Source organism: Xyrauchen texanus, chromosome 1 (assembly GCF_025860055.1).
Source record: "Xyrauchen texanus isolate HMW12.3.18 chromosome 1, RBS_HiC_50CHRs, whole genome shotgun sequence".
Lineage (NCBI taxonomy): Eukaryota > Metazoa > Chordata > Actinopteri > Cypriniformes > Catostomidae > Xyrauchen > Xyrauchen texanus.
The window spans coordinates 27,289,776-27,311,411 of record NC_068276.1 but is presented as its reverse complement, the minus strand read 5'-3'; the positions used below and the strand labels follow the sequence as shown (position 1 = coordinate 27,311,411).

At 42.8% G+C, this 21,636-nt stretch overlaps 1 protein-coding gene across 2 annotated transcripts; it reads right to left on the bottom strand.

The window, feature by feature from the left end:
• Positions 1 to 147: 147 nt before the first annotated feature.
• Positions 148 to 19,146, bottom strand: lipca (lipase, hepatic a). 2 transcript variants are annotated; one of them, XM_052130153.1, is made up of 9 exons: positions 18,969 to 19,146; positions 17,767 to 17,939; positions 17,305 to 17,484; positions 11,285 to 11,405; positions 10,851 to 11,090; positions 9,944 to 10,186; positions 8,267 to 8,381; positions 3,167 to 3,385; positions 148 to 1,610 (listed from the first exon to the last, which is right to left on the bottom strand). In XM_052130153.1, exons 1-9 carry the CDS (start codon positions 19,039 to 19,041, stop codon positions 1,484 to 1,486), a joined length of 1,491 nt encoding a protein of 496 aa, XP_051986113.1. In that variant the 5' UTR covers positions 19,042 to 19,146; the 3' UTR covers positions 148 to 1,483. The 2 variants fall into 2 exon arrangements, with proteins under 2 accessions (XP_051986113.1, XP_051986104.1); XM_052130144.1 differs by having other exon boundaries at positions 149 to 1,610; positions 18,957 to 19,143.
• Between the last annotated feature and the right edge of the window lie 2,490 nt (positions 19,147 to 21,636).

The following is a 21,636-nucleotide window of genomic DNA, read 5'->3' as shown; positions in this document are numbered from 1 at the left end:
GCTTGACTCAAGCTATAACGTTCACATTCAAACATCAAAATGACCCTCATCTCTTCATGTTATCATAAGATGACTTCAGGAACAATTTGTTTATTTTGATATTGCAAGCAAGCTAAACACAATTGATAAATATATTTTATTACAAGCTTATCTACATTCAAGATAACTTCTGTGCACCAATGCATTGATGATGATGATGATGATGATGATGATGCTTGTTTGCAAGCTCGTACTGAGTCATCTCCTCCATTCACTTGTATTCAACCCGATTCAAACAGCTCTCCTTAATGAGCGTTCCAAGATGGTGCCGCAGTTGACGTCTTTAAACTAGCTGAATGAGGCATCTATGTATGAATCTCTATGCGCCTCTGTTGTAAACAGTACTGCACATTCATATTTTTTCGATTTCACACGTCAGTTCTCGCGTGAACTTGCCAACAGGCATAGGTCAGAGGCAGTGTGTATTTGACCCATCATTAATTTTTTGTAAAAATAAATAAAAAAGTTGAATGATATCTATTCCTCACACACACCTAGCGTTTCAACTTCAGAAAACATTAATTAAACCACTGGAGTCGTATAGATTACTTTTATGGTGGCTATATGTGCTTTTTCCCATTCACTTGCATTTTATGTGCCTACAGATTTGAGATATTCTTCGTAAAATTTTTGTTCTGCCGAAGAAATAAATTAATATACATCTGATGGTGAGTAAATGATTAAATAATTTTCATTTTTGTGTGAACTATTCCTTTAACATGAACTAACAAGGAACAAAGGTTTTACAGCATTTAATCACCTTTGTTAATTATAATATCACCATACTAATACATTTATTTAATAAAAATGTTATAAAACAGAAAGATAATGGGTGCTGTAAAAACAATATTGTTCATAGTTAATGATACATAATGTTAACAAATATAGCCTTATTGTATAGTGTTACCATTTTTATAAATGTATGGAAATGGGAAAAGATTCAATGGATAACAGTTGGTGCTGTGAAACTGAAAAAAGTCAGTCAGTCACTTGGAAGACTTTATAAAATCTCTTTAAGGAGGTGCTAGAAGCTTCAAGATACTGGCCCTACCAATTCAACCTTACATAATAATCTTGTGTGGATGTGAATTTGTGTTTCAATTAGTTAAGGTTCAACCTCAGTAGAATAAAATATTAATTGTCTCCATATAGACTCTGGCAGGGGTTGCCAACAATTTTCTTAAATGTGGAATGGCAGTGTTAAACTGAATTTCCTAATAGTAATTGTAATAGCGGTTGTTTAAATAAGTGAAAAATCCATAAAGTGTTTGAGACAAACACTTTTCTATACTCTGTCTTTAATTATTCATACAATCGGGGAATAAATCACAAAGCATAAACATAAAACTTATATTTCAAGCTTGTTCTGTTTTCACCCATCACATGTCAATTTAAGCATGGCTGATGCTTTATAAGTCCTGATGGGTGATCAGGTGTGTTTACTTCAGCTGTACTTTATCATCCTCCGCTGTTGCTGTGACTTCTTACCCTTCTTCTCACAGCGAACGAACACCTTCTCCTGTGATGGCTCAATATGCATGCCGTCATCCGTCTGTGCACAAAACACAGTTCTGAAGAGAACAGAGATGTTATTAGCTTTATAATGAATCATCCAATATATGTCTTAATATAACACAATCGTGAAACGTGTTTTTTTTTAACTTTATAAAATAGTTTTTTGAAATTATTTGAATTTTCTTTTATCACAATTAAAGGTGCACTCAGTAATTTCCTCTGATTTTACTTCTGAAGGAATGGATAGTACTTTTGAAACATATTTATAAAATCATGACCACTCACGTGATATAAAGACTCCAGTCATATCAGTAACACTATAAAAGCTGTTTTATTCTACACGGAGAGGGTCCCCTCATGGATGCTGCCATTTTAGATTCACATGTCCAGCAGAATACTACTCCTTTAATCTCAGTAACCGCCCTGTTATCGGATACTTTTACTTATGGATTAAATGAATCATGTTTGACTGTGAATAGTGAATTACTTCAATGGCATCTGTAATTGAAAATTATTTTGTTTGAATGATGCAGCATTCACGCCCCTAGGTGTCAGTGTAAACCCAAGACAACATGAACCAAAACAATTGCAGCTTTAAGTGAACATGGGGTATATTGTGTATAGTTTTGCTGCTGGTTTGAGCAGATTGTTTTTGCCATGTCCCAGTGTGCTTTGCACTAACTTTTAACTAATTAAGAAATAATTCAGATGTTTCTTCATTTTTGCTTTATCGAATCAAAATGTTTAATGTCCTCAATATAATTTTCCACCCTGTTTATCTTTTGTAATATCCCTCTACCTAACAAAAGCCCGTCCCTTATGTCATGACTATGAATACAGGAAAGTGATTTTGGTGGGGAAACAACAGCACAAACATTTCTAAAAATGTTAGAAATGGATTTTATGAATTTTGTGAAGATAAAATAATAACTAAACAAAAAAATATGGTGTGATAACATTTTCTAGTTATAATATTATTAAGAATAATATTGTTTTAATAATCAGTTTATTAAGCATGTTGTGCCTGACCTTGACCAAGGCATAATTCATGTTTAGTAATGTCCGCTAGGATACACATGACATTTTAAGGGCCATTTCTTCTCTAAGACAGACAGAGGAATCATGCACACAAACAAAAAAGTCTTGAAAAATTTAACATTTAATTCAGTTAAATTAATTCCTCTGGGTTTATTTTTATTTATTTATTTGGGGTGTTTATCAGTGATCTCAGCTATATTAAATATGGCTTGCATCAATCATATATAGGCTACATATGCAACCATGCCTGCTGTTAGAGTTAACATTGCATAACATTAAGGAAGAGTTTTGATGGCCTGTTACATCGCATCCTTTATATTTTATTCGATTTTTTCTTTAATTTTGCTCATTTGTAACACACATTGTGCACTTGTGACACTGGGGGAAATTTAGATTCCTTGATCTTGAACCCTGAAGTCATTTCCCTCACCTCACCTCATCCCAGCTCTTAATCTTCAGTTAACGTCTCTTTTTCACATGTGGAGACATCCACTGGAGGCTACAATGATTTGATTTTAACAGCTTATCTTACACCCTCCATCTGTGCGGCTAACCTGTCTCTTCTCACACTTACTTCCGCTGAGTCTCTCCAGCTTTCACCATAATCTTCCCCACAGTGAGCTGTGGTCCCTTGCTCCTTTCTCCCCAAGGCATCATCGTCTTCACCTTGCTCCACATGTTTGCCCACATAGGATTTTCCTCCCAGATGAAGCGCATTATCATCAGGTCACCAATATCAGTATCCAGAGTGATGAGAAACGTTAAAGTCTTGTTACCTGAAATTTCCTCAGTGCTGATAGAGATAGAAAAGGAATGAAAGGAAGAGATCTGTTCATCTATAATTTATTTATTTCTGGATATCCTATAAAAAAAACAAGCACATTTCTCTGTATATTAGCCTATGTGAGAGTGATTGTGTGTTTTGTGTGTGCTCATGACTCCCTATATTGCAATGCTATTTTAGTCCATCGCATGCTTCCTTGCAGTTTTCCAGTTTTTGCTCTGTCTTTCATGTTGAAAGCACACATGTATTTAATTCATTCATGCATGATGTGTTATTCTGATGAGTGCTCTCTGTTTGCCCCATGAAGCAGAGCATGTTACTTTGAGCGTTTAGAGCCCAGCACATGAAACATTTATGATCTTTCTTTATCCCAGATGCAGTCTTTTAGTAAGAAATCTATGACCTATAAATTTGCTCCTGTTACTTAAATTTCAGCTGCATAATTATCGAACAACAATAATCATAATTAAACCATACACTCACCTAGAGGATTATTAGGAACACCTGTTCAATTTTTCATTAATGCAATTATCTAATCAACCAATCACATGGCAGTTGCTTCAATGCATTTAGGGGTGTGGTCCTGGTCAAGACAATCTCCTGAACTCCAAACTGAATGTCAGAATGGGAAAGAAAGGTGATTTAAGCAATTTTGAGCGTGGCATGGTTGTTGGTGCCAGACGGGCCGGTCTGAGTATTTCACAATCTGCTCAGTTACTGGGATTTTCACGCACAACCATTTCTAGGGTTTACAAAGAATGGTGTGAAAAGGGAAAAACATCCAGTATGCGGCAGTCCTGTGGGCTGAAAATGCCTTGTTGATGCTAGAGGTCAGAGGAGAATGGGCCGACTGATTCAAGCTGATAGAAGAGCAACTTTGCCTGAAATAACCACTCGTTACAACCGAGGTATGCAGCAAAGCATTTGTGAAGCCACAACACGCACAACCTTGAGGCGGATGGGCTACAACAGCAGAAGACCCCACCGGGTACCACTCATCTCCACTACAAATAGGAAAAAGAGGCTACAATTTGCAAGAGCTTACCAAAATTGGACAGTTGAAGACTGGAAAAATGTTGCCTGGTCTGATGAGTCGATTTCTGTTGAGACATTCAGATGGTAGAGTCAGAATTTGGCGTAAACAGAATGAGAACATGGATCCATCATGCCTTGTTACCACTGTGCAGGCTGGTGATGGTGGTGTAATGGTGTGGGGGATGTTTTCTTGGCACACTTTAGGCCCCTTAGTGCCAATTGGGCATCGTTTAAATGCCACGGCCTACCTGAGCATTGTTTCTGACCATGTCCATCCCTTTATGGCCACAGTGTACCCATCCTCTGATGGCTACTTCCAGCAGGATAATGCACCATGTCACAAAGCTTGAATCATTTCAAATTGGTTTCTTGAACATGACAATGAGTTGACTGTACTAAAATGGCCCCCACAGTCACCAGATCTCAACCCAATAGAGCATCTTTGGGATGTATTAGAACAGGAGCTTCGTGCCCTGGATGTGCATCCCACGAATCTCCATCAACTGCAAGATGCTATCCTATCAATATGGGCCAACATTTCTAAAGAATGCTTTCAGCACCTTGTTGAATCAATGCCACATAGAATTAAGGCAGTTCTGAAGGTGAAAGGGGGTCAAACACAGTATTAGTATGGTGTTCCTAATAATCCTTTAGGTGAGTGTATACTTGTGCATTCGTTTATTTATACATGTATGGAGGGTAAATTATTGTTGTATTAATCATACACCATCATCATGCAGGGATGCTTTTTTCAGATATTATATGTTAAAGCAAAGATGGGTAAAAGCAAAGAGCTTTCAAACAATACAAATCTACAAAGTAGAGAGAATTGTTGCACTCAAATAAAACATCTTGGTTACTATGTACATGACCCTCGTTCCCTGAAATGAGGGACCTTGAAACCCTTTTCAATCATGGCAATTTGATTGGCAAGTGAAGCATGACACTCCACATATGCTGATGTCATAGTGAGCCTATAAGCAGGAATTTGCTTCATACCCTCAGGATTTTATGACAGAAGGTGCCTTAATAGTGAAAAATCAGTAGCTGTGGCAAAGCTACACAGTGTCTTGTTCACTTCTTACAGGGAACCAGGGTTACGTGGTAACCAAGATGCTCCCTTTCAAAAAGGTAACTTCAACACTGCATCAGAAGTTGTATTCTGTGGGAGCCATATTCAGTCGTGCTGATGTGCAATGAACACAAGCCATTTACAGGGTAGTCAAAAGCATTTCTGGAGCCACTCCTTGATATTGAATAATAGGAAGGGAGATGGGAACAATAAACCAATGGCTCGATGTCTAGACAGAGGCACTATTCAGTGGCGAGTGAATATTGGTGGTGGCTTAGTGGGCTAAAGCACATAACTGTTAATCAGAAGGTCACTGGTTCGAAGCCCACAGCCACCACCATTGTGTCCTTGAGCAAGGCACTTAACTCATTGGCGCATATGCTCTTATTCACACCACTGGGAATGGCGAGACCAAATTTTTTAACACCACTACTAACCAACTGGTCAGTGATCAGACTTCTTCCCCTGAAAAGACCTGGGAAGAGAGGGAAGATACATGCAGATTATAAAACCTGGTAAAGGTAATAGGGGAAGTCCAACCTGCAGTGAGATATATGTCCTCTAGAGATACACCCTTTACCTATGCGAATGAGCTTTAATGCCCATGGGGTATTGAATGCCTTGCGAGTTATATGCAAGCGCAACAGCATCCACGACCCCAAAGCAAACAAATAGTTGTTATGATACGTTGACAAGCATAATGTACACCTCACAGGGCAGAACATGGGTACTCACTCAGCCTTGTCTGTCTCAAAGGAAGGAGGATATCATTTTTTAGGGTAACAACCTGAGCCCTAAAGGTTTTGAGCACTTAGTTAGATAATATTACCTGAGCTTAAGAATGGTCTTCGACTGGTCTGAACATTTAACAGGAGTTATTGACTGAAAGTACTGATTCCTGAAGGTCTATGTTTGACTGATGCTAAAGCATAAAACAGCAGCAGAGTCTCCAAAGTGAGTATGCATAAGTGGATAGTGGCTTAAATGAGCAAACCAGAAGCATGTATAACACCAGCGATAAGTCTCAGTCTGGGAGTGAAAAAGGCTCTTAGCCATTTTGTACCATGCAGAATTCTGTAGACCAGAGGGTGTAGCTTATAGACAAGCCCTCAGAGGTCATGACTGGTTGCTATGGCAGAGACATATTCTTTAAGCGTGAATGGGTAGAGTCCTGCATCATGTGCAGGACTCTTGCCCTGTGCAGTATCATCTGCTCAGGGCAATGTTTTGGGTTCTCATCCTGGGAGGAGCACTAATCATCAAAGTCACCACATAAAGGCATACAGCCACCTCACTGAAGGGGCCCTGGTTGCAACAACCCCATTGTGTTAGACGAGTCCTGTTCAGAGGTCAGACTTGCAGTCTCCACAGCTCTGGCCAAGGATGCCAGATCATGCCTCAACTTTATGAAAGCAGATCCGACCTGGTAGAACCAAGCCTGGTAGAACTTACTGTCAACCAGCTGATTGAGGGTGGAGTCTAAATTCCCCCATACTGATGTTAGAGTAAACCTGGTCTGCTATTCAGGTGGTGGGGGAATTGATTAGCATGCAGGAAACATGATTCGCTGCAGAGTAGAATTCAGCTCACCAGGTTCAACATTAGAAGCTTTGACTGCACTGCTCTCTGGCGATTTATGTGCCACACAGTTTGTGCACCTTTCCAGGTTTCAAATGCTGGACGTCCTTCGTACAGAACTCCCTGGCCTGCACAAGATGCATCTGTAGTGACAACCATGCATCTGCCTGTTTTGGTGAGTGTCACACCTTTATGATAAAGATTGGTTCTCCTCTGTTGCTAGCATGGCTTAATAGCAGCATATTACTATCAGGTGAAGGTGACCATGTTGCCGAGAGTGATGAGGGACCCTCATGCTGAGCCAGCACTGGAGAGGTCTCACCTGTAGCAACTCTAGCATGGTGACTGCGGCTGCAACTCATATGCTCTTTGCCCAGTTGTCCTTGAGGAATAAATGCACTAGCAACAAATTATTTGGTACTTGCATGCTTGTACCTTCAATTGAGCTATCAGTAACCAATCATTGAGGTAATGTGGATGCCGCCTGACCTCAGCAGAGCCAGCGCCTCATCTAAACGTTTCGTAGATGTGTGAAGTTTGTGGACAATCCGAAGGGTAGGACCTTGAACTGGAATGCAAGGTGATCTGCACATGTATGTCAGCCAATTGCTTGACACTACCAGTCCAGTGGACAGACATGAGTCCAAATCCATGGTGAGCTGAATTTTCCTTTGCTGGTGCAGGCAGGGAGAAGTATATACATCGTTCCTGTCTAATCATGTGCAGAAAGATCAGCTAAGCATTGGTTTAGGGCTCCATGTACTAGAGAGACGTCTCTGTTGCCATAAAAGAGGAATGATGGTATGAAGCTGACTCCCACTTACATGCTCACTATGACGTCAGCATAGGTGAAGCATCAAGCTTCAATAGCCAATCCAATTAGCGTAATTCAATAGGGTTTCAAGATCACCGCCCCCTCCAGGGTACTCCCACAGCATCAGCTTCTGACGGAGCATTGAATTTACCTTCTTGGAAGGGAACTTGTGTTAATTCAGGTGTGTGGAGACAAAAACATTTTTTATCATATAAGCTTGCTGTTCTGTTTTTTTATCTCACTGTACACTGCACTTTTTTACTATTCAAGTCTAAAATAGACCTTACAAGAACTATTTTCTGTCTGATTGACATTCAGTGTGTGGACAGCAACTTACTGACACTAAAACAAATGATTGTTCACACTGTATCTCTAAAAATAGCATACTTACAGTTTTATTGGCAAATATTCACTTTCACCCAGTGTTCCTGTTAGAGAGACTGTGAGGGAGGGATCAATCTTATCAATTTGGTTGATGAACTGGATCCTGAATTGATAATGGTACACTGTTGGAGATGAAAAGTAATGCTACATACATTAGCATTGATCAGAATAATAAATGCACAGAAAATGTGCTATCACAATTAGTAATCACAAACATTAATATCACAAAAACCTCCTTAATCAGTATCAGTATTCTATATTTTTGAGAAACAAAATCACATAAAATATTCAGACTTGTTTATAAAGACTTTATCTTAGAAAAGAGTAGACCGGCTAGTTGTCACACAGGGAAGTTGTCACTAGTTTTCTGTTTTCTCTAGAGGTTTGTATGTTTGTTTCAATCACCTAATTCAAAAGCCTCTTAAACTAGAATACATTTTGTAAATTATACCATCCAATGTAAAGTTTCACTGTCATCGTATACTTGTACTAGCAAACATACAAGTGAACATGATCAAAATACACTAGCACACATTCAGGCAATGGTCAAATATATTACGAAGGTAGATTTTTACTGTAAGTTGAAAGTTTTTTTTTGTAGCAATTTATATGGATGTCCCAAGTAGTTATTTAACTGACTATAAGTTACTTATCAACTGGCTTGCTATAGCTAGTAAACAGTGTTTCAACAAACATAGATCTCTAGTAATGACCTACTTACATTATTGTTGAGAACATCAGTTCATAGAAAGGACATTACTAAAGATCTATATCCAGGCTACTGAAAGTCTACTGAATGTTTGTTGAAACAATGTTTACTTGCTATAGCAAGCCAGTTGATAAGTCACTTATAGTCAGTTAAATATCTATTGGGACCACCAAAATAAAGTGTTACATTTGTTTAGGGCAAAGGTAACTAAATTGGAAGTCAGGTCAAATTTGTCAAATTTTTATCAAGGCAAGATGTTGTGTTAAATGTCATACATTTTAACAGTTTATCACTTTCAAATTTGGCCCAAGCAATGTTTTGATAATTTTTGTATGTTACCTTTTCCAATTTTGGTGTTTATTAATACTTTTGTGCCTAAATGCTTTTGTACCCACACCCCACTATTGGGGCAAATTGTCAAAAAAAAAAAAAAAAAAAAAAAATCGTGGGCAAGAACAGTGAAAATGTTTAATATCTTTTTTTATAGCCAAGACATTAACGTATGTGTGGCTATGCAGACATTTCCTAAAATTACTGGAAAATATTCAATGGAGTAAAATGTGTGACAACTCTCTTGCCTGAAAGTGTATTTTGTTTTGCTTCATTAGCAGATTTTTCCACTTATTTTAAGCATAAACCTTGCGAAATGTAATTTTGGTATGTAGTAGGTATATGATCTATAATATAATTTATATTATGAGAGCAGTTTTCCAGATAGAAAGCATCATCTCTGTAAGATTTGAAAGGTGACAGTGCTTGTGAAAAGACAACATGCTGCCATTATTTAAACTGTGAAAAATAGCACTTGTGTGCTCAACAGTTTTGAGTTCTTAGAATTTGTTTTTCTTTTTCCTGTGTTTCAGCTCTGTGCATAGGTTTTGAAATAATCGTATTATTATTAGTTTGAATAGTGCTGAAAGTATTTTTCACTGCGTTAGCTGTAAGAAATAAGCATTTCACACATTTGATGCTTACATTTGTATGGCATGTGTGAACTGGTTTTGAGGAACAATCTTTTGCTTGTGCCAGTGTGAACTTTCTTTATGTCATAACCCAAAGTGTTACAGCGGTTCTTTCGGCAGTCCAGGCAGAAGCCTTTATTGAAGGCTGTGTTGTCGCTGCACTTGTATGCCATTATCTGCTTGTTTTTGTGCAACAGGGAGTCAATGAAGAGATGCACAGCACGTTCATGGGCACACTTTACTGTTTGCTCAAATCCTGAAGTTAGATGGACACAAGATAAATTATTGCACTAATAAAAAGCAAACAATCACCAAACAACAAATAACCATAGTTTCACTGGACAGAAATGTGGATTATCATTCTAATTAGTTTAGTTTAGTCTGTTCTTCTGTGTCTACTATGGTGCACTGTGGTGGTTGACAGTGAGTACACAGTGATGCTAACACTGTGTCAGAAATTGTATTTTCTTTCTTTTTGGTATTCAGCCATAACCCAAAATGTAAACCTGCCTGTAATTTATTCATTACAGTTACAGTTGTCCCACCCTTGTTAATTAGGACAGTATGCCTGGCAGAGCCAAGGACTCATCAGTGTATAGCTATAAAATTAAGGATTTCAGCCCTGTCTTTTTACTTAGATTTTCCCATAGGGATATTTAATTGCCTAGAAGCATTTCTCAGTTGGAGACCAGAACAGGGGAGGGATCTGGAATAATTAAGTTGCCAGGTTGACAGCTGCTTTTATGTGTATATGCCTTTCATCTGGAAGGCTGTCTTAGCTAGTAAGCATTAGATAGCTCTCAGTCATTAATGGGATGTTTTGAGTGTATTTTACCCTAATCTGACATGTGACGTTAATCAAAGGATGAGCCAGCCCTTCCTTATCTCGTTCCCTCTATCCATCCATCCAAACAACTTACCCATAATACCATACTGAGATAAATGGGCGTAAATATTTTGCACATGCAGATGGCACCCTGGTTGAAATGATCCTCCATTGGGGTAGAAATCAAAGTGGGCAACAGGCTGTTTGATGCCCACACTCAGTCCCATACGCTGTTGGGTAAATGTATGGATGGCATCCACAAATGTAGCATCATCAGGTGAGAGTCTGTCAGTATGGGACATTCCCTCAAACAGTGGCCCCGCAGGATCCAGACCTACTCACACAGTTAGACATGAGGCCAATACAACAGAAACACAGCCAAGTTTGAATATTCCTGCATTAACCAGTAGATGTTGTGATATTCAAAATATTTGCTAGGAATCAAGATCTTTTTGTCATTTTGTATATATTTACATCATCTGTTGGCTGTTTTGTGAGATATTCACAATGCTGACTTAATTGTCTCACCAGTAATTCTTCCCAAGGTTTTCCCAGACAGCGCTAGGTTACTCCCAGCAAATCCAGAAATATGAGCGCCAAGGCTGTAGCCAATCAAATGAACTTTTCCCACGGGGAGCTGTTTGAAATCCTGTTATGGACACTCACATTAATGACAGTGGGTAAAAGTGTTTTTGAGTATTTTTTAAATGTTTTTTGTAAGTATTTTTATTGTTAATTTCAATATTAATCAAAACCATGGCTTAACAAAAAGATTTATTTTCTGCCAGCCCAGTTTGGCCAATTGTGTTTTAATTGCTCCGCCAACATTTTCACTGACACCACCACAAATAAATATAAATGTTTATTTTTAGCTAATTTTTTTTTTAATTTGCAATAATAGCTTGAAATTATACAGCTTAAATGCCATGAAATCTATCAATTCATAAATATTTGCTGGAAAATAAAAACATACAATGCAAGACAGTGCCTATTCGACTGATGCTTCTGCAACATAATCACACTTGTCTATTTCCTGTGTGATCATGAAATTTGTACCCATGTGAATTTGTATCCATGACAGTTGTACCCATTTACCCTGAAAACGAATCCATTCTGTTGAATGACTGACAAGCACCATTCCCCAACATTTTTGCATCAAATCCAATATGATCACCTTTCCCTGTAGCGCGACTGACGGTGCTGTGCAAGCCACCTCTGAAACACCGGAACCAGGAAGTAATCGTGTTCACAAAAACATGATGCGAAGGTTTCATTTTTGCTCTAAAATTAGATTTTGGGTCAGGTGGTATAGTTAATAAAATATGGATTCCTGTTGACTGTATTACATTATTTATTACTAAAAAAAATAAAACTCTCTTTTGGAACCACTCTGTGGATATTTCACCCAGTAACAGAAGCTCACATGTGACAATACATTCAACACTTTTAGCTTCGGCCACTGGGGGAGGTGATTCAAATTTCATTGAGCACAGACCCAAGGGCAAGTAACAGTTCCATCAACTGGCCTGAAACTCTCTCACACAGCCTTTGGGCCAGCAGGCCATCTTTATTATTGGGCCCTGAAAGGAATGTAAATATCTGTCACGAACCCCGCTCCCTCGCTCCGCCCCCTCGAGCTTCCACGCTCGTTCCGCCCCCTCGAGCTCGCACGCTCGTTCCGCCCCTCGAGCTCGCACGCTCGTTTTGCTCCCTCGAGCTCGCACGCTCGTTTTGCTCCCTCGAGCTCCCACGCTCGTTCCGCCCCCTCGAGCTCGCACGCCCGTTTTGCTCCCTCGAGCTCGCACGCTCGTTTTGCTCCCTCGAGCTCGCACGCTCGTTTTGATCCCTCGAGCTTCCACGCTTGTTTTGCTCCTACGAGCTCTCTTGCTCGTATACTATCTCCCCCCTCGGGCTCACATGCCCGCTCCCAATGGCCAGAACATTATGTACACCTGCGCCCGCTCTCAGTCACCACATTAGTTTCACCTGCACTCGTCTCATAACCTTTCATTGTTTACACCTGCACCGCTCGTCAGTTCCCCTATTTATATCACAGCACATTCGTTTTACACCCGTTGGTTATTGTGTTTAGTTTCCCGTATCCTTGCCCCCCGCTAGTCTCATCTAGTTTTGTACTCCTCTGGTTTACCCCTTAGCTTGCCAGCTCCCCTTGTTCCCCTGTCTTTGATCCCGCTAGTCCCGTCTAGTTCTACGCCCTAGTTGTTAACTGTTTTCCCGGCTTCGACCTCCCGCTCTCGTTGACCACTCTCTCCCGGATTTTCCCCTTTACACTACTTTGATTCCCCGGCTTTTTACCCTACGCTTCCCTCGACGACTCTCATTTGGATTTGCCCTTGTCTGTACTTTTGCCTGCTTTGCTTGTTGGAATAAAGTAGTTTCCCATCGACATTGTGACTGTCTCGTCTTGTGTGTGTGTGTGCGGGTTACAGAATAACCAACCTCACCGTAGACAGTCACAATGAGTCACGCGGAGGATTCGCGCAGCTCACTAGAGCGGAGATGCACGTCACATTCGGCGCGAGGAGCTACAGTTTGGAGGCAGGTCCAAGCGCTTGCGGCCCAGGGGCAGCAGGTATGTTCTTTGTCTGATTTATGTCACCCTGTTTCACCTGTGTCTGCCCCTGAGCCCGTTTATGCCTCCAGTGCATTTCTGAGCACCGTGAGCCTTCAACCCCCTGAGAGGTTTGATGGCTCTTCGGGCGCTAACCAAGGGTTTTTCATGCAAGGCAGCGGTTGTGTGACTCATAACCCCGCCCTTGACATTATGGAGCCAGCAGCCCGACTCTTGGTTTTGCGCCAGGGGAGCCAACCCTTGGAGGCTTATGTTGTGGATTTTTGTGCCCTGGCTAACCAGGTGAATTCTGATGAGGTGGCTCTGAAAGACATTTTTCAATATGGACTGAATGAGCCAGCCTCATCATTCATGCCTGGTGGTCGCTGCTCTCTCAACCTGGCTCAGTTTATTGACCTAGCCCTACTGTACGCTGGTTCCTCATTTACTGTGGGGGAGGCAGAAACTGAACCAGCGTTCCATACCACGGCCCCCGTTTCGAAGCCTACCACGGCCCCCATCTCGAAGCCTACCACGGCCCCGTCTCGAAGCCTACCACGGCCCCCGTCTCGAAGCCTACCACGGCCCTAGTCCCGAAGCCTTACACGGCCCTAGTCCCAAAGCCTTACACGGCCCTAGTCCCCATGCCCACCACGGCCAACGAGCCAGCGCCCATGCCCGCCACGGCCAACAAGCCAGCGCCCATGCCCGCCACGGCCAACGAGCCAGCACCCATGCCCGCCACGGCCAACGAGTCAGCGCCCATGTCTGCCACGGCCAACGAGCCAGCACCCATGTCTGCCACGGTCAGCGAGCCAGGGCCTATAGCCTCGACCGTCCCCATGGCCACGTCCCCTGTTGGCCGAAGACGTAAGAGAAGGAAGAGGGCCCCTTCTCCCCAGTCTCGTCTTGCGCTCAAGACCGCAGAGGTTCCCTCAGAGTCTTCCACGACTCTGCCGGGCTCTACTCCGCCCTCAGAGTCTTCCACGGCTCTGCCGGGCTCTGCTCCGCCCTCAAAGTCTTCCACGGCTCTGCCGGGCTCTGCTCCGCCCTCAGAGTCTTCCACGGTTCTGCCGGGCTCTGCTCCGCCCTCAGAGTCTTCCACGACTCTGCCAGCCTCTGCTCCGCCCTCAGAGTCTTCCACGGCTCTGCCAGCCTCTGCTCGCCCCTCAGAGCCCTCGCAGCCTCCACCTCACGAGCCTCCCAAGGCTCCTCCTCCCAAGCCTCCCAGGGCTCCTCCTCTCAAGCCTCCCAGGGCTCCTCCTCTCGAGCCTCCTAAGGCACCTCCTCTCAAGCCTCCTAGAGCTCTACCTCCCAAGCCCCCCAGGGTTCTGCCTTTCAAGTCTCTCGAGCCACCCAGAGCTCTACCCCTCGAGCCTCTCAGGGCTCCACCCCTCAAGCCTCTCACGGCTTCGCCTCTCGAGTCTCTCAGGGCTCCTCCCCCCCTCAAGCCTCTCAGGGCTTCCCCTCTCGAGTCTTTCAGGGCTCCTCCTCCCCTCGAGCCTTTCAGGGCTCTGTCCCTCGAGTCTTTCATGGCTCCACCCCTCAAGCCTCACAGGGCTTCTCCTCTCGAGTCTTTCAGGGCTCCACCTCCTTCCAAGCCTCTCAGGGCTTCTCCTCTCGAGTCTTTCAGGGCTCCTCCTCCCCTCGAGCCTCTCAGGGCTCCGTCCCTCGAGTCTCTCAGGGCTCCTCCCCCTCTCAAGCCTCCCAGGGCTTCCCCTCCCGAGTCTTTCAGGGCTCCTCCTCCCCTCGAGCCTCTCAGGGCTCCGTCCCTCGAGTCTTTCATGGCTCCACCCCTCAAGCCTCTCATGGCTTTGCCTCTCGAGTCTCTCAGGGCTCCTCCCCCTCTCAAGCCTCTCAGGGCTTCTCCTCTCGAGTCTCTCAGGGCTCCTCCTCCTTTCAAGCCTCTCAGGGCTCCGCCCCCCAAGCCTCTCGAGCCTTCCAGGACTCTGCCTCCAGAGCCTCCCACGGCTCCACCTCCCGAGCCTCTCACGGCTCTGCTCCCAAAGACTCCAGAGCTTTCTATGGCTTCGCCTCTCGAGCCTCCTGCGGCTCCGCCTCTCGGGCCTCCTACGGCTCTACCCCCGAGACTACAGAGCCTGCCAGGTCGTCGCCTCGGGGACCTCCCACGGCGCCACCTCCCTTGGCTCCACCTCCAGAGCCTTCTAGGCCTACCTCGCTAGAGCCTCCCACGGCGCCACCATCATTGGCTCCACCTCCTGAGCCTTCCAGGCCTTTGCCCCTAAAGCCTCCTTCGGCTCCACCTCCAGAGCCTTCCAGGCCTCCACCTCCAGAGCCTTCCAGACCTACCCCCCTAAAGCCTCCCTTGGCTCCACCTCCAGAGCCTTCCAGGCCTTCGCTCCTAAAGCCTCCTTCGGCTCCACCTCCAGAGCCTTCCAGGCCTTCGCCCCTAAAGCCTCCTTCGGCTCCACCTCCAGAGCCTTCCAGAACCCCACCTCCAGAGCCGCCTACAGTGCCGCCTCTGACGGCACCGCCTTTCACGGCTCAGCCCGGACTTCCTGACCCCCTTCCTGTCCTGTGGCCTCTTCCCTGGCCTCCGGACCCTATTCCTGTCCGGTGGTCACCTTCCAGACCCCCGGACCCAGTCCCTGTCCTCCAGTCGCCTTCCAGACCCCCTGACCCTGTCTCTGCCCTTTGGATGCCCCCTAGATCTCCCGACCACCCGCCTGTCCGCTATGTTCCCCCTGACCTTGCCTTGAAACTGGCCATTGACCCCATGGACTGTCTCATTTCACTCTGTGCCCCTTGGACTGCCCTCAATTTTGTTTATGTGTTTTGTGGGTTGTCTGTTCAGGGTTTTTTGTCTGTTGGGATCATCCTGCACCGCTTCCCAGAGGTCGCACTCCTCGCAGCCGAGCGCGGCCGTCAGGAGCTATCCGTTATAGAGGGGGGAGTACTGTCACAAACCCCGCTCCCTCGCTCCGCCCCCTCGAGCTCGCACGCTCGTTCCGCCCCCTCGAGCTCGCACGCTCGTTCCGCCCCCTCGAGCTCGCACGCTCATTCCGCCCATCGAGCTTGCACGCTCGTTTTGCTCCCTCGAGCTCGCACGCTCGTTTTGCTCCCTCGAGCTCGCACGCTCGTTTTGCTCCCTCGAGCTCCCACGCTCGTTCCGCCCCCCTCGAGCTCACACGCTCGTTTTGCTCCCTCGAGCTCGCATGCTGGTTTTGCTCCCTCGAGCTTGCACGCTCGTTTTGCTCCCTCGAGCTTCCACGCTCGTTTTTGCTCCTACGAGCTCTCTTGCTCGTACACTATCTCCCCCCTCGGGCTCACATGCCCGCTCCCAATGGCCAGAACATTATGTACACCTGCGCCCGCTCTCAGTCACCACATTAGATTCACCTGCACTCGTCTCATAACCTTTCATTGTTTACACCTGCACCGCTCGTCAGTTCCCCTATTTATATCACAGCACATTCGTTTTACACCCGTTGGTTATTGTGTTTAGTTTCCCGTATCCTTGCCTCCCGCTAGTCTCGTCTAGTTTTGTACTCCTCTGGTTTACCCCTTAGCTTGCCAGCTCCCCTTGTTCCCCTGTCTTTGATCCCGCTAGTCCCGTCTAGTTCTACGCCCTAGTTGTTAACTGTTTTCCCGGCTTCGACCTCCCGCTCTCGTTGACCACTCTCTCCCGGATTTTCCCCTTTACACTACTTTGATTCCCCGGCTTTTTACCCTACGCTTCCCTCGACGACTCTCATTTGGATTTGCCCTTGTCTGTACTTTTGCCTGCTTTGCTTGTTGGAATAAAGTAGTTTCCCATCGACATTGTGACTGTCTCGTCTTGTGTGTGTGTGCGGGTTACAATATCACTCTAGCCAAAGAGTCAAGATCCTACCTAAGCTCTATCAGTTCCATGTAATATGTAAGGATGGTAGTGTGTATTGCCCTTTTTAGAGAGCAGGGAAGAAAGTCCTCACCCACAACTGTATTCCTTTGTATTCTCAATATGGATCCTCACCTCTAGCCACCTCAGCAGGTGGGCAATATCTTGTCCCACTATGCGGGTGTTCTGAGCAGCAATAGGGTAGTGTTGGTGTGCTAGAGTCATCCAATCTGCGATCACCACATTGATGCCCCTCTGGGAGCTCTTTAGAGCAGATGCCAACCTGGCAACCCAACTCTCCATCATTCCGTCCATCTACAGTGCAATGAGGAGAGTTTGATTGTTGAACAACTGAACATGACACAATCACCCTCTACCCCTTATTGGCTGCAAGTCTGTTTTTAATATATGGTAACTGTTTCCATATAATGTAATCTATTTCAAAACATTTTCAAAAAACACATTTCTCCTTTATTAAAAGTGAAATTACTTAGCTGTTCGCAGTCCATGCCTTGCCAATATGTTGATGGCCTTATTACTTTTTGTACATTTAAACTATTGATTTGTTTTTCTATCAAACCAATGAATTCAACATACCGACCAGCCATGAATGATGATAACCAGAGGATGGCTGTTATTGAAACCACAACCATCCAGTGTATGAGGCTGGAAAAGCTCCACTGTGCATGTATCATATTCCCCCTCCGTGTAGAGCCTGAAGACTGATTTAGGTTCATAGAGCATCTTCATCCTCTTTCCGGGCTCATTGTCTGTTAGTATTGTAATACACACACACACACACACACACACACACACACACACACACACACACAGTGAGGTTCACAGTTATATTTATCCAATGGTTGTTGTACTGGGGTGATGGTGTTGCAATTTCATAGTGATATTGTTGTGTGCAACTGTTGTGGTTGTACAATAAAATATTCACATCTGTGTATAAGCCACAATGCAGTAATTATATTATTATAATTACGTTGTTATATAACATTCTTTGGGTCAAGGTGAATCAAATTTGTTTACCCATTGCTCTTGCCAATTATTTGAGCATGGGAATTGTCTGCAACTTGCATTCTTATGTAACTAATGAAATGTATATATACATATTCATACACATCTCATTAATATTTGCAGATATTTGTACACAGTGTTTTTTCATACTTTTTTGTAATGTACAATTTGTATTGTACAATTTTGCAACATATTCAGAGCATCTAAAACACAAGCACTTTTATGTATGTACAGCTTAGAGACATAACAATCTTTTGATGACTCATTGCTACTGAAATTCTAGGGTTTACTTTTCAGAGGCTATTAATATGTCGATATTGTACATTTAATAATCTATGCAAATGTATAGAATTGTACGTGTGATAGAAGGACACTTCGCAAACAAATACCTACAAAGGAAGATCAGGTAAGTGACCAATCTGTCTACATTTTCTTGATAAAAACAAATAAATAAAAATCATTCATATAAGTAATGGTAGCAACAATTGTCATTGCAGCTCCAAAACTTTCTTATTAAAAAGAGCACATTAGTACCTCCTTTTTACCTCCACATTCTGCTTCATTATCAACCACTAAAAGTGCCTACAAATGTTGTTTGTTTCCATATATATTAACTACTAGCATATTTACCCAAATCTTCAATGTCCGGTAGTTTCTGTCCCATAATATTGCAGGGAAACATTACATCAATTATATGCAGCTCATGTGCTTCATTGAAAAGTTATTCAAGATCATTTTATTTTAAAATATAATTAACCCACCTGCTCTGTTACCTCGAGTTTTCCTTGCATCAGTCAGTTGTGAGATGATCAGGAGGCAGGACACTATTTTAATCAGAACCATCATGTCCAGTCAACTTCAGGACCCCATACATTTTCTCATGCAAGATAAGTGAACTCTGCAAGGCAAATAGTTATTACTTTCTGAGGGGAGGGTTCTGTAATTATTCAACAGGGGCTCAGTCCAGAGGAGCAGCTAATCAATAAGGATATTTGTTAGGGGAGGGTGTTGGTTGTTTTCTCATCTGGATGAGCTTTGAAACTTTTCCTACTATTGTTGGCACTTGCAGTAAGACTGTGGAGAGGGGCTCAAATGCAAGTCTGATTGGCTGCGTGGCTGTGGCCGGTTGCTAGAAGACTTTGATTGGTGGAGAAAAGTGTGGTAAAAAAAAAAGAGTGTGGAAGATACACAATGACCCATGACATTACTGCTAAAATATGTCTCTAAATGACCTTAAAATACTGAAATTCATTTTTAAAGAGTGGCCCACAACAGATTTCAGAGCTAGGACATGCCCGTTGATGGATTATTTTTCTAGTTGTTCTAGACGTATTCGTATTTCTAGATCAGTTTATTTAGAACAGTATTTTATTTACTATTTCTCCACCAGGACTGACACTGCGCAGAATGAATTGGAATTTTAGTTCAAAATCTATATTGATATATATCATAATTTCACATGTTACATATTGGCAGAGCCGGCCCAAGGAATAAGCGAACTAAGCGGCTGCTTAGGGCCCCGGTGGCCACCAGGGGGCCCCCAAGAGCACATGATTTTTTTTTTTTTTTGTGTGATTATACTGTCAATGTTAACGGGCTGCAGGATGCAAGCACATTCAGACAGCAAAACAGCAATGTCACAAAAAGGACATATCTCTGGTGCAAAGAAAAGGAAAAAGAAGAAAACAGAGAAAGAGAAAAACAGCACGATAAAGGTATGTTAAGTAGCTAGGCTAAGTTACGAGCTAACATTAGCTGGCTAGTTAGTTAACATAGCCTATGTAGCATATCTTCTTTTTTAGGAAAGTTTGATTAATCATCCGTAAATAGCCTTGACATCTTAATATATTATTAGTACAACATATTACTTAGCAAGTTTTAGATTAAAGTTTTTGTCTTATGTGTAAAAATAAAATTCCTGGGTATATATTTTTGTAATAAAATAAGCTTCTGTTCCATAAACTTTGTACTGATAACAACTTAACATTATTTACATTAGTCTACCATTTTGGGGTCTTTGCTATTATATTCCAATATCATTATGCCTCAGTTAGCTAGTTATAGATTAAGAGTTGTTATTTAGGTGTACAGATGGCTTGTATAGTGTATAATAATTTGTGTTGAGAAAATAACATATTTTGTCAAATATTCTGTCAAATATGTACTCTTATAAAACTTCCCTAGGAGCACTGTTGAAATATTTTGGAGGTGGGGCACAACCAACACCACCTGCCCCAAGTTCCAGTGCTACAGCTGATGATGATTTTTCAACAATCCCAGATCATTATATTTATATGGATAAACCATGCCTTTGTTTTTGACAGACAGTTGCATTAACTTCTAATATGACTTCTAACATGGCTAGCTTTTATTATTATTTTCATCTTTCATCAGATCCATCCTCTGCATGTGAGGAGCACTTCCCAGCACGTGCATCCACTGATGTGGTCATCTATCCTGTCTGACTCAGAAAGGACTGATCTGGTAAGCAGAGTGCCACTGCCTATAAAGGAAAACTTCACATTCCCTGAAAAACCTGATGCCCGAAGCTTCCACTACACCTACAGAAAGTTAATTAATGGGGAAAAAATGTAAGTGGAGCTGCTCACTTATTCAAAAGGAAATTATACTGTCTACAGCTTCTGCTGCAAATTGTTCTCTAGGAAGTACACAAAACTAGTAACAGAGGATCAACAGGATTGTCTAAATATAGGTGTGCTACTGTTACATTTAAAACCGTAGAAGGGTAAAATCATGCCAGGCAGACATTGGTATGTTGTAAGCAACACAGCTACAATTAATAAAATTGATAAGGGGTGTGTTAGATTTATAGTGTGCGAATAATCAAGCATTGACAATATTCAATCATATTGGTGGCACCGAGGGGCCCCCAAATCAAATTCAGCTTAGGGCCCCATAAAGGCTTGGGCCGGCCCTGCATATTGGTCTTGGGAACCCTTGTTACCTCACTGGTAGAACATTGCTAAACAAACAACTGCATCAGACATACAGAGGCTTGAATGTTGTATCTCTTGAACATATATTCTCATTGTGAGAGCAGAATTGTTTTACTTGAGAATTCAAATCAAAATCAACCTTCTTCTGACAATTCACAGGTTCTGTGTGTTGGCCATTTGTGGCTTACTCAGTCACTACAGTGTGTTTTCCTTCAGATGGCATCATGTGAATGTACTGCAGTGGTGATAATGCCTGCTTAACAAACACACATTCTCACACATAAAATTACAGTTCACTGCCCAGTACAATGTAGAGCTGCTACAGATTTCAAATACAAAATAAACATAAATGCTTTATGCCAGATACACATAATCAATGTTAAAAACAGTACAACTACGATATAAGCTCCAGTTTACAATAAAACTACACATCTTTTCTGGAATCTGGGAGCTTTTGTGTAAACAGGACAAAGAGCAAATCGTT